The 13326-nt window shown below is 36.8% G+C and overlaps 1 protein-coding gene across 5 annotated transcripts in view; it reads left to right on the forward strand.

Moving 5' to 3' along the window:
- Nucleotides 1-9848, forward strand: part of LOC102111253 (hyaluronidase) — a 35590-nt gene extending 25742 nt beyond the window's left edge. For 4 of the 5 annotated variants that reach the window (XM_088055114.1, XM_088055115.1, XM_088055113.1 and 1 more), the window contains 3 exons: nt 1899-3089; nt 4556-4645; nt 6453-7366. In XM_088055114.1, the coding sequence (XP_087911240.1) occupies nt 2121-3089; nt 4556-4645; nt 6453-7157 (1764 nt within the window). In that variant the 5' untranslated portion in view covers nt 1899-2120 and the 3' untranslated portion in view covers nt 7158-7366. Of the gene's footprint in view, nt 1-1898; nt 3090-4555; nt 4646-6452; nt 7367-8527 lie in introns of those variants that run through there. The other variant, XM_088055116.1, reaches the window with a different exon arrangement.
- The last annotated feature ends 3478 nt before the right edge of the window (nt 9849-13326 follow it).

Raw genomic sequence — 13326 nt, forward strand, 5'->3', positions numbered from 1 at the left:
AGGGTTCATACTCGGTTCAATACTATATAAATATATATTTTGATTAATTATCTGAACAATGGGGAAGAATGCTCCTGTGGCAAGTTTACAGATACTCCAGATTTGGGAGTGGTTGATATGCCACAGGATCATGCTGCTATTTAGAGGGGCCTCCACCGACTGGAGAAAGAGGCTGACAGGAACCTCATGAAGTTCAACGTAAGAAAACATCAAGCCCTACACCTGGAGAGGAATAACCTCATGCACCAGTACAGGCTTGTGAGCTGAATGGCTGGAATAAAGTTGCAGAATAGACTCTACAAAGCTGACTGGATTGAGTAATGCATCCTTGCAGCTGTGAAGACCAACAGCCTTTTGGGTGACACTAACAAGAGTATACACCACCAACATGTCAAGAAATGTGTTTATTCCTTCTATTTAGCACTGATGACATGACATCTGGAGTGTGGGGTCCACCTCTGAGCTCTCTAGTACAATAAAGCAATGGTCATATTGGAGTAAATCTAGGAAATTGCTACAAAGATGAATAAGGGATTATAGCATTTGTCATATGAGGAGAGGCTGAGAGCCAAAATTGTTTAGCTCGGAGGAGAGATTTTTTCCTGATGTCACCTCTGGGCAGCTGCGGGAAATGTATGCAGACTTGTTTCCTTCAAGTTTCATCAAGCAGATGCTATGCAAATGAGGTGCTGCTCTTAAAGGAATTTAAATGAGCAGAGACACACCTTTCCTGGTGATCAGATCTATGATCTAAGTCTACTGATTCTTGTCAGGGTTTCTCTAGTTATCACAACAGCAGCTGTGGAATGATGAAATATCTGCATCAACATTTAGATTTCAGTCCACTCACTGATTCTGTACAAAGACTTGTAGATTCCATTCCTGGCTGAATTCAATACATACAAACTAAAGTCTTTGCTTTTTTTTAATCTGTCCTTAGAGATTTTACATTGTCAGCCACTCCATGGCCCACTCATGTTGACCCCTGTGTTTTTGTGTACACTCATAACCCTTACATTCCCTATTGCCTCATCACAAGGCCTCTACAGAAACTGATGGATTCAGGTTTGAACAATTTCAAAATCAGAAGGAATGTAGATTTAGGAGTTACTGCACAGAGAATGCTTTAGCTAGTGGGATTCTATGTAAAAGCTAATGCCTGTACTAAGGCTATCACCACTAAGTGTGACTGCTCACCGTGGGTGTATGGACAGCCTCAGCTTTCCTAATTGAACTGCATCCCTGGGAAGACTTTGACTCAGGGCCACTTAATCGTACATCTCAAATGGCCTGAAATAACATATAGCTGGCTATATACCAAAGTGATACACAGGTGTTTGAGCCTGTTTAAAAGAGTCCTGGACAGAAGATAGAGTCCCTACAATATTTCAGATACTTCACTGACTTAAATGAGTATCCATGAATTGTTTTTTTGCCAGTGTAAAACAGTCCAGGTTTGTTTTGTATCTTCCCTTAAGGGCTCTGTAAAATAAACAAATGAAAGATTAGAACTTTATTTTGATGTAGGTGAGAAATATTATATATGCATTGCTGTTGATTAAGAGAAGTCACTATGAAACTGCTCATTTTTACAGACATCAGTAACTGACACAATCAGGACTGCTTCTGAGCACACTCACTCTGATCTATTAGCCACTGAATAGTGTTCCCTTGTCTGTTTTAAATCTAGGTTTTTTTACATCTAATTTTTAAGTGTAAAACTGACAGTGGAATAGTACAGTTTATTTCTCTATGATTGTACATCGTTCTTTTCCTTCAAAGAGGAATTGTATTCAAGCATTACAATACATTAAAAATCAGAAATGGTATTTGTTTCAAGTTTAGGAATTAAATATGTATAATTTCTTACTTTACATTTGCTTCTTTTTCTGCATTAGGTCTGAGAAGTTGTTGAAAAATTTCCTGCAGCCTGAAATGACAGAGAGCCTTGTAAAAAGGACACCCCTATTTTACACCCAAAAAATATTGCTTAATAGGTATTAATCTGAAGAAATATATTGTATGGTAAAGTTTTTCACAGACTACCAACATTCTGAGAACCCAGAGAGCATTTAATTTTTGTCTGAACAGAAGCACCTAATGTCAGTGCACATGCTACAATGGAAACTGTAAGACAAATACAAAGTTTTGGCATCTGTGTTACCTGTATGTATCCTGTAGCATCTGGTGTGGTGTTTGCCACTCTTCTAGTTTCTTGCTGCTCATCTCTGAACATAAGAGCTCGTCCACTTGTTTCTAATTCACCTTTCCTTTCTATCTGGAATGCTCCTACAGAACTTTGTACTGAAAGGACTGGAGTGCAGCTGGACATGAATTTTTTTCCTCTAATTGGAAGCACATTAAAGACATCCATTGGGCAAAACATCACTCTCTTCTATCCAGACAGGCTTGGCTACTACCCTTACAAAAATGAAATCACAGGAGAGGCATTCCATGGAGGACTCCCTCAACTCTCACTGCTGGAGAAACATTTAAAAAAAGCCAAAGAGGACATCCAGTTCTACATTCCTTCAGATGAACAACTTGGATTGGCTGTCATTGACTGGGAAAACTGGAGACCTGTGTGGATAAGGAACTGGGGATCAAAAGATATTTATAGACAGGAATCCATTGAGCTAGTTCAGCAGAGAGATCTCAGTCTATCAGAAGCTGAAGCCAGAGCTATAGCTAAAATGGAATTTGAATTTGCAGCAAAATCATTTATGTTGGAAACTTTGAAGCTGGGCATAGAAACTAAACCAAATCGTCTGTGGGGATATTACCTTTATCCAGACTGTTATAACTATGATTACAAACAAAACCCACACAATTATACAGGAACCTGTTTAGATATTGAAATAGAAAGAAATAATGAACTTAACTGGTTGTGGGAGAAAAGCACAGCACTTTATCCATCTATCTATCTAGAGACAGCCTTAAAATCTTCCAGAAATGCTCAACTCTTTGTTCGCAACAGAGTTCAAGAAGCCATTAGAACATCCCATGTCTCCAACTCTAGTCATCCCCTCCCAGTTTTTGTATATACACGTCCAGTATTCACAGATGTCTATGAGGAATATCTCTCTGAGGTGAGTGAAGCTAGACCTTAAGAAGTTCAATTTATATGGCAAGAAATTACCAGGTGACACTTATTTAGCAAGTATACTATACAGCATCAGAAAGAAGTGTACAATTTTGCCTAAAATTTAAATTAATCCATCAAAGAAATTTGACCAAACAGAACACTAAGAGGTCTATTTTCAAACCTTTCTCATTATATTTATCAGTGTTTTATGCTATGAGTTGTCCTCACATGTAACAAAATATCACAAAACTAGAAATCATATTTATCACACTTAGAGGAAAGAAATACGAGCAGTCTTGCAAAGAGAATTAGTAATACTGGGCTCACCCACTGCCTGCTTTTTAGGTTATAAGAAAAAAAATAAAAGTAAAATGGGGCCTTTATTTCCTTAAAAAGTGTTTGAAGCTAGTGAGAAAATTCTGTCCTTAGCTGTACTCAAATAGCTTTTCAAATGGTATTTCAGCATGTCATGGGTTAGTTAAGGTTAGGCTCTGATTAAAATCCAATCATCTTATTGCAGTTCTGTCTACACTTTTCCTATCACATTTTTATAGGCATCCACCCTATCAGAGATACCACCACTCTGGGGAATCTCTTCTTGGTGTTCCAGCCCATGAGGAAGGGGAAGTTAGTTCTGGTGATGCCATTCTGTCTGGTGTCCTTCCACATCCTGGACAGAGCATTAGCAAGTGTTGTCCCCAGCCCTGTGGATACTTTCAGGGAGTAAGGGGTGCTCTCAGGGGCCCTGCTGGGATCCTAATGAATAACTGAAATCCTATAATCGTTACTTTTTTTTTTGTTGTTGTTGTTGTTGTGCCCTACACTAACTTGTTTTTTTGTTGGTTTTTTTCACTATCATGGTCCTCTCCCATCCCATATAGGCCTTAGCATTTTCCTAGGACTGGGCTAATAGCTGACCCCAAAAGGAGAACTGAACAGAAACAAACTTCCCAAATAATTCTCTGGAAAAGAGGGATTCCTACAGTGGAAAGTTTTTTCTCTTGCTACTTTTCTGTTTTAGCACTTTCTGGTAACAGAAATTAAGCTAAAAAAAAAACCCAAAAAAACACCAAACAAAAAAAAGCTATGCTTTCCAGTATCTTTATATCACAGGATTACTGAAACCAGTTGCTACCAACTTTGAGCAGCCAGGAGACAATGAAGCAAAATAAGCTTTAACATGGTTGGAGGAGTGTATGTATGCCTAAGCACTGGCTTAGTTTTACAGCATTGTTCTTCTAACCTGATGGCGTATATAAATTGGATATTGTTGGCAATATTTTCAGCTACCACCTGTGCAATCCAGGAAAAAATTGTGCAATTGAGAACAGGACATTTGCATTGTGTATCATTGCTTGCTGTCTTCAAAGTAGTTATTTTGGACATGTCATTCACTATATGCTTTTTTTCATTTGCCATTATGTTATAGGTTACTTATATTTGTATGGTTCTTTGCATATTTTCCTTCAGGATGACCTGGTAAATACCATCGGAGAATCTGCTGCACTGGGTGCTTCTGGAATTGTGATCTGGGGTGATATGAATTTAACACAAAATAAGGTATGCTAGATCAATTATTATATGTATTTTTTAAGGAGAAATAAAGTGAAAAGGATGTAAAGCATTATCATCACTTACATTGCATCTTCTACTTTTTAAATAATGACTCCATATTGCCACCAGTTTTTTGTAGTCAAAACCCAAGTACATCTGAGGTTTATTAAGGTCATCATTGACTACACAGAACAAGAGTTTCAGTGCATCAGTACAGTTGACTCAGGGTAACCGGACAAGTTACTATGATAACCATAGGCAAGTTAGTTCTCGTTTAATTAGTATAAGAAAGAATTCCTATATCTTCACTTCATTTTAGTCATGAAGTAAAGAAAAAATTACTTGGGCTTGCCAAGAAAAATTTTTGAAATACCCTTCTGCTTTTTGGAGTGGTAAACTTGGCAACAATATTTCAAGCACTAGGAGAAGTCAGTCTGTGAAAATACAACCCTAGCCTGTTCTGTGTGTTTTAAATACTACTTTGATTAATTTCATTGTATGAAACACCTGAGTTATAAGAAAAAAACCTGTAGTTTGTTTTAGGAAGGGGAAATACATAGTTTGAGAAACTGTTACAAGGATGTTCTCACAATTCTTTCCAGGTAATGCATTCATAAGCAGGCAAGTTAGATTTAACAAACTATTGTACAGCAAGACTCTTGTGAAGTCTTCTGAGTGCAAAGAACCAAAACACTTCATCCCTGCCAGACCTCCTGTCACAGAAAACATAGCCAAATACTCATCCACAGCTCTGTAAGGTTGCTATTCCCCAAAGCATCCCACTTTGAGTTTTTTGTATGCACCTCCCTTTGAGAAAGGGTATCAGTTGCACCTAGAACTTTTCAGCCCATTATCTCAATATCAGAACACAGATGAGCAGCAACTTTTATTGTCTGAATTTTGAAATTCCTGTGGGAAAAAAGAACTCTCCACAGCCCAATCAGACTATGTGTTTGTGCACTAATTGCACCTGATTTTTTACAGCTTTCACAGTCACTAGCGTTTCAGCAATGAAATATTACTGCAAGCCTCACTTCTGCATCAACCAAAATTTCTTGGAAGTATTTTTATATATACCTAAAAGAAAACCAAAAAACCTACACACATCTTAGATTCACCAATATGTCCGTGAGTATAAATATTAGACATATCTACATGTGGTATTGGGCAAATGCCCATAATGTCAGAAACAAAGAAAGAGTTACCAAACCTTCTGGTTATTAAACTGTGCCATGAATGCACAGAACATATTCCAATTTCATGATCAGTTAGAACAATCAATTATCTTAGCATACCTTCAATTTGACCACCATGCTTTTCATTTAAAAATGCCATGAAACCTCCCAGCCCTGTAGCCAAGTTATTCAGGTCAGGGGAAAGCTGAAAAGTCTCACAGAGATTACTTGATAGAAAAAGTATTTGTTTAAGCTGAAGAAGTGAGGTTTTTTCCCAGATCCATTCAAATTATTTAAGGCTTAAAAAAAGGAACTTAAATTCTTAATGAAACTTCTTTAAATGCATCTGATTTAAAAAGCTACATAAAATATAGAGATGAAATGAAAGCTTTAAGACAATTGCTTTCTGATCTAAGTGATTTTTGTAACATCTCCAGCAACTACACAACATAAATTTGCTGTGATTCTTGAATTTTATAACAGCTTCTCAGATAAACTTGCTTCCAACAGCAAGTTATAGCTATTATCAAACCCTCAGTGGAAAAATTCATAGATATATACTGTGGTACTGTTATTAGAATTACAGCATTTTAATGGTTTCCATACTAAACTGTGGAGGTATAATGTTCTTTTCACAGAACACCTGTAGAACTCTGGACAACTACCTTAGGAAGACTCTGACCCCATACCTCATCAATGTCACGATGGCAACCAGATTATGTAGCCAAGTGCTATGCCAAGACTCTGGTGCTTGTGCACGGAAGAAATGGAATTCCAGTGACTATCTTCACTTGAATCCTGAGAATATTGCAATTCAAATGGCAAAAGATGGAAAATACACTTTACAAGGGCAACCATCATATCAGGATCTGCAAACGTTCATAGAAAAATTTGATTGCCATTGTTATGCAGGGCACAGCTGTGAACCTAGAGCTGATATAAGTGACATCCATTACCTCCATGCTTGCATTTCAGAAGATATTTGCATTCAGATGTCCTCAAATTCATTTTCTAACATAGAAGACTCTGAAGAAAAGATCCTGTCTAACAGAACTGCATTTTCATTTACCTCTGAGAGTAAGGTGACATTATCTACACATCCTGAAACAGAAGATATCCAATCTACCTTTGGAAATAATATACTGAATATAACAACTGCAGAATATAACTCTGTTACAACTGCCAGTAGCCATGTTTTAGGAGAAAATGATACTCGTACTTTCAATAGTTCTTCATCCTATAAGATAAGGATGTTTAATCTGTTTCACTTAATTCTTCTTTTGAGAACCTTAATACAAATGACCCATGAAAGTGAGAATATCCTTTTCCCTGACTATATTTGAAATTCTAAAGGTTTTATTTACAAAACAAACAAATTCCTGAAAGGCTTATTGTCTTATCTGTATCAGGTAACCTTTTCTAATCCATAGGTGTCACTTCAACCTGAATGTATTTCTTCAGTTTAGTTCTATAAACTAATATTTGTGCCAAAGATATATTGGTCTATATATACTGACTATGCCATATGAGAGAATAATCCAGAATAAGAAACTTTTTTACAGCTTACATTTTTAACTATTATACTTGGAAAAAAGTAATTGTTGACAACGCTCTTTCGTGTATTTCAAATTAAGAAATTAAATATATAATATATAAAATAAGTCATCAGGTTTGATGCTCTATGCAAGAATTAATTTCATTCCATATAAATGGAATTATCTTTTAAAAATATTTGGCTTAACTTTAGATCTGTGGAACTCTGCAGCATAAAATTTATCTGATAAATGTAATGTTCCTCTACTTTTCATAAAATCTTTAGGGATCCTGTAGTGGTTTTTTTTAATGAAATACATTTGTAACTCTGCAAAAGATTCTAATTTCAGTGTAAATGTTGACTTTGAATATTACAGCTTCATTATTTAAAATCTGAGCTGTAGCAGTTTATGCTTTCTTCTCACAGACCCTCCCCCTTATTTCAGAAGTCCCTTTCCTGGTTTACAGTTGTTTCGTCTTGCCAATACTCACAACTCATGCGCTCTGCCTGTGCATTCTAGCCAGCACAGGTCACTAGTCCTAGATTCTCCATCCAGCTGTCCTTAGGAACTGGATAGGGCTGTATATGACACTTGGACAGAAGTCTGTGCATGGGACTGTATGCTTTGTTTCTTTCTGAGGAGTCTCATTTGGTGAAAACCAGTTTGTTCCTTAGGAAAACTCAGCAGTAGAGGCAGAAAAATAAGTGTCACTGGGCACCTGAGACAATATGAGAACCACCCTTCAGATTCAGAACTTAAAGTATTTGCTTAATACTATTCCATTGCCAAAATCAGTGTGACAGTAGCAGAGATACCTCAGAAAAAAATTATGCCCAGTATCATATCTGGAGTCTAGTTATGATAAACATATAGTCAGTTTAAGCATTTGAAGTAATTAACTGCAGTTTATTTGATAAAATAACCTTTCAAATTATTATGTCAGATGCGTAATAGACAGTTTGCTTTCTGATGGGTGAAGGGTGGCTGCTGGCATGGATTAAAAATCTCCCTAGAGCCAGGCATGATCTGCAAAAATAATTCAACACCTCCCACAGATATAGCCTGCCTCACTAATGAAAATAACCAGGACTTCAATACAGTGGCCATTTACTTATAAAAAGTTCATTCCTTAATCCAGCAGAAAACACGTATTATATACATTTTCTTTGACTTTTCAGGTTGTTGGTCATAACAGAGATGCAGAAAATAGATGAAGCCTTTAACTTAACATGGAGAAATAATGTTTGATGGCTTTTGAACAGCAAGTTATCAAGACGAAGTGACAATTTTCTCATCCCAGTTACAGTGATTAGTCCACGAGTCAAAGCTGTTTCTGCCATTAATGTTCCAAGTGGAATCATGAATAAAAATATATATAAGTAGCAGATTGTTCAGCACAAAAGAATCCATATGGTTTTGACCACCTGTGTAAAAACATGCTTTTTTCCACTGCAGCTTTGATACTGGTTATTTCATCTTGGGTAAAGAAAAGGCATGGTATCATAACTCCTTTGCCTGAACTCCCTTCACACTGCATTTGTGGTAACTATCAAACGGTCTCTAAAAGCTGGAAACATCACTGGTAATGCTTTAGCAAAATTTGTATGACTTACATGAAATTTTATTTTTTTCACAAGGCTTTGACATGGTTAAACTGAAAGATAGTGGATCTGTAGCACTTTGTGGTAAGACAGCTTGCAGGTTCACAAAATCTGCAAGTCTTACCATGAATACTTTTGATTATCAGCCAGGTAATAGCAAGCAGAAAATTTGTGATGATTCAAGCAAGAAATCACCAAAAAAGGAGGAATAAGAAGATAAAATCACAGGAGAGTTGAAACAGCACCAAGGACCTCCCAATGATTGCAGAGGAGTGAACTGCAGAAGTGAAAGAGTGAAGCAGTGGGGAATGTGGACTGACCAGTCTCTTCCCATTCAGCATTTTTATCTACCTGTTACTTAATATTGACAACCTTTCCCCAAAGCTCACTGTAGATATAAAGGAATACACTAATTGATATGTTAGATCTGTTCATCCAATCCCATCTCTTTTTTATTCTTGAGAACAGCCAGGACCAGAAAAGTAAAAGGAAGATGAGAGGAAAGCAGTCTATTGCAATAAACTGTGCCTTCCTAAGATGCATATGTAAGTAGCTATCTACCTTGTGCTGTGATGCACAATGCTTTGCCAACCACCTTTCAAATGTTCATTCAGGATTATTTATGTTACCTATGTGTGTCTGCAATTCATATTTTAAATCCTACAGACTTCAGGATTTAGGTCTGCTATGTGTTAAATTACAGTATTTTCAAAATATATTATTTTTCTCTGTATTATATTTGTCTTACCTATATTCTATGATAAAGAGTCACCATGGAGTCAATGAGTCTCCACAGAGTAGAAGGAAAGAAGAGGTGTTATGCATTGCACTGCTGGTGACTATCATATGTTCAAAGCCAAATTTATTTTCTCGTGAAGTGGACCCATTTCCGAAGAGATTTTCTTCTATCCACTGTATTGCCTGTAACCATTACTTAGCCTTATAGTTTTCATTGCTTGCATTCCTGTAATTTTGAAAAGATTAAATACTAGAGGAACAGTTCACTTTGATTGCCATTCATTATTTTGTGTTTCTCCTTTCTAGAGACCTCAGGCTGACAATACTTAGGGACAGGGAAATGCTAAAGTGGGTTTGATGAAAGGATCTGTTTAAGTGAAAGCTGTTAAATACTCTCCTTCAATGTTTTGACATTATGCTAAAATTTAAATTTAAATTCTGCTTCTCTATCTGAATAATATGGATCTAGTTTATTGTGGTGCTTATTCTGGGACATACAAAGATATTCACACTTCAAAGGGAGATGGCAACTGGCACTTAAAGAATCTGAACAGAATAAGAACAGTCTAGTCCTCACCTTACAGTTTTTTTGCTTTTTTGGTAAAAATAACAACATGGAGAGATGTTTTGAGAGGCCAGTAAGATCACTATGTAGACAGCCTAGGATGTGACCAGAATCCTGAAGAGTTCAGTAAAATTTGCTTTATTTTCTGCATCACACTGGGATACCCTGTTGTAAATATATATATCAGCAAAGAATTGTACAGAAGATTTCATACCTGTGCAATATGTTCTAGAAAACTTCCAGACAGATTAGATTTCTACATGTACCTATCCATCACTTTTCAGTACAAACAATAAGACAGCAGAGACTGTTCCATAATTTTAAAACACATTCAGTTATGTAACACTGATGACCTTTTTAAATCCCACTCTTTAAGCATACACACCTAAAAGTTACTTGAAAGACATTTTCATACTGTGCTTGTGCCAGGTTTTTTGCCCTGGCAAATAGGGAGCAAAATTAGGGCCTGAGACTTCAAGTTAAGTTTCATTTCAAAAAAATAACATTGATACAAAGAAAAAAAGTTTATTGTTTGTCTTAAAAAATTACTGCTTTATTTCATCTTTCCTAAAAACATTTTTGTTGTTTGTTCTTGTATTTTTTTTCCCATGCTACTGAAAGCTGTTGTATAAATGGCTGGAAATAGATTCAAAGAGCTTACTAGTCTAACTTCATCCCTTACCACTTCTAAATGATTCCCAATGTGTGGCTATCCCAGAACTCCCTGTCTGTTTTTCTGGAAATACTTAATTGAATATTAACCTTGCTTCACAATATTTTTCATTATGATGATGATCATGTAAACATGCTGTATTCAACATAAATTCTAAGCTTTTGTGTATACCAGTCAAGGATCAGGGTCCTTACAGTATAGTTCTTTCATACAGCTGTTCCAAAACTCTTGCAGCTACCCTTCTCTTCACTGTCACTGCCACTCAGGACTGCAAAAGCTTCTCACATTTGTTGTCCCCTTGTTATATATAAGTAAAGGGCAAGAAGGTAAAGGGCACCAATCAATATTAACATCCTTAAGGGAATAACTTTTGATTTAATTATGTTCACTATCATGGTGTATTGATTACAGGTTTCTTTGGCCAGCAGTAATTAGATGAGATTTTCAATGTATGCTTGTATAAGCCTTAGTTTATAACTGGTAAGGTATTTTATTGATTAGTAATCAGACACAAACAGACAGCATGAAAGTTAATATGGATCATTATTTTATATATTCAACCAACATTTTGGCTCTGTGCACGCAATTCCAGAGGGTGATGTTCAACACCATATATATCTGGATCAAGGCAATATGCAGTCACCTGTCTCTGCCTTTGTTTTCATATCAGGAAATATATTTATTTAACAGAACTCTTCAAGATCCTGCAGAAGAAATATACCATATGTTGGCAGTCTCATGGACCACACTGCTCCCTCAGGCTACTAGCAGGTTGAGAAAAGATGACAGCTTGCCTGTGTCAAGTGATGATTTCCTGAGGCAGGGACAAAACCTGCATTTAAAGGGAGGCTAAGGGCACTCTGCAGTCCCACAATGCTAATATGGTTAATGTCACAACAGAACACAAAGCGCTTTATTACTGGGGCAGCTGGTAATTAAGGGCACTGGACTAATAACAGACTTAGGCTGCCTGTAAATCCTATGCACTATTTCAGCATGAACTGCATATACCAAGCTTAGGGGTCCAAATCACAGCATTTTTGATTTAAAAACCTTAATCTGCCACTTTGCCAGTCCTTACAGAAATCCTTCTTCACCTTTTCCCTCACCAGAGCATGACAAGAATTTAGGGCACATACTAGAGCCTCTGGGGCTGCAGCCAGCAGAGGGCACAGATGACACATGCAGACACTGGTGGGTACCTCACTGAAAAGTTCAACATGGTCTTTCTGCTCCTTTCAGCAATGCAGCCGCTTGACTTTGGCCTACAAACAGAAAAGATGACTAGTCACTCCCCAGTGTAGTGCTTCACTAGCAGAAATGACTGATTCTACAGGTTTTTTCCCCTAAACATCTGGTATATCAGGACAAACCTGAATATGCCAGTGAAGCAAGCTTCTCATGCTCTCTTCTCCGGAGATTTTATTCAGCTGAAAGTTTCTTCTCCTTAAGATCTGCCCAGGGAGGTGGTTGAATCACCATCCCCGGAAGAAATCAAGAAATAATGAAATGTGGCTCCTAGTGCTATGGTCTAATTTACAAGGTGGTGATCATTCAAACATTGGACTCAATGATCTTTGGATGTCATAATGATTCTATGATCTTCAGCTGTCACTAAAGTGAATGCTTAAAACACAGATAATGTGCTCGAATCTCTTTGGTAGTGCTCTGAAGTACATATCTCAGTCTCAAATACCTTGTTTCTCCCCAAATACCAAAGATCTGGATATGCAATGTTGGTTCAAGTAATTTTGCTGACCATGTGTTTATTACATCTCCACCATTGTCACCTGAAACATAAGATACTTTTATAAATTTTTATAGTACAATTAAATCTCTGCAAAGGAGTAAGCTGCTTTGTTATCCCTTCAGAGCACCTGGAAGACTCAACAATCTGGGTACTGCATGGTCCCATAACACTCCTAAACAGGTCCTGCAGTGTGTAAAACTCAATAGAAAAGACAGAAAAGTAAAATATTTTATCAGTCAGTGGTTAAATGTTTCCCAGAAAGATTAAGTGGCTTGTCTATCTACAGCTACACAGGATAACAGGATAGCCTTTAGCTATGGAAACAAACATCCTCTGAGCTGCAAATTGTAGCAAGGCAGCAATACGTTAACATACAATACTCTATTACCAAACAGTATGTAAAATAAAGAATGCCTTTTATAATCATACAGTTTTGCAAAATATGTAACAGATTTTAGAATAATATAACAGAACTTTAAACTTGGACAAACCCCCAAGACACTATAAAAGACTTCAGTCATTGGACAACTGAATTAATGTTTTAGAATTTATCTGTGCATCTTCTGCCAGCCTTTTATGAGGATATGCCTGAAATGTATTTTTTCAAAGTTACTATATCTACAATGTATTGTTAAGTAAACTTCCAGCAC

This window comes from Pseudopodoces humilis, chromosome 5 (assembly GCF_049639895.1).
Source record: "Pseudopodoces humilis isolate 2021_Gansu_Grassland_sample_001 chromosome 5, ASM4963989v1, whole genome shotgun sequence".
In the NCBI taxonomy this organism is placed as follows: domain Eukaryota; kingdom Metazoa; phylum Chordata; class Aves; order Passeriformes; family Paridae; genus Pseudopodoces; species Pseudopodoces humilis.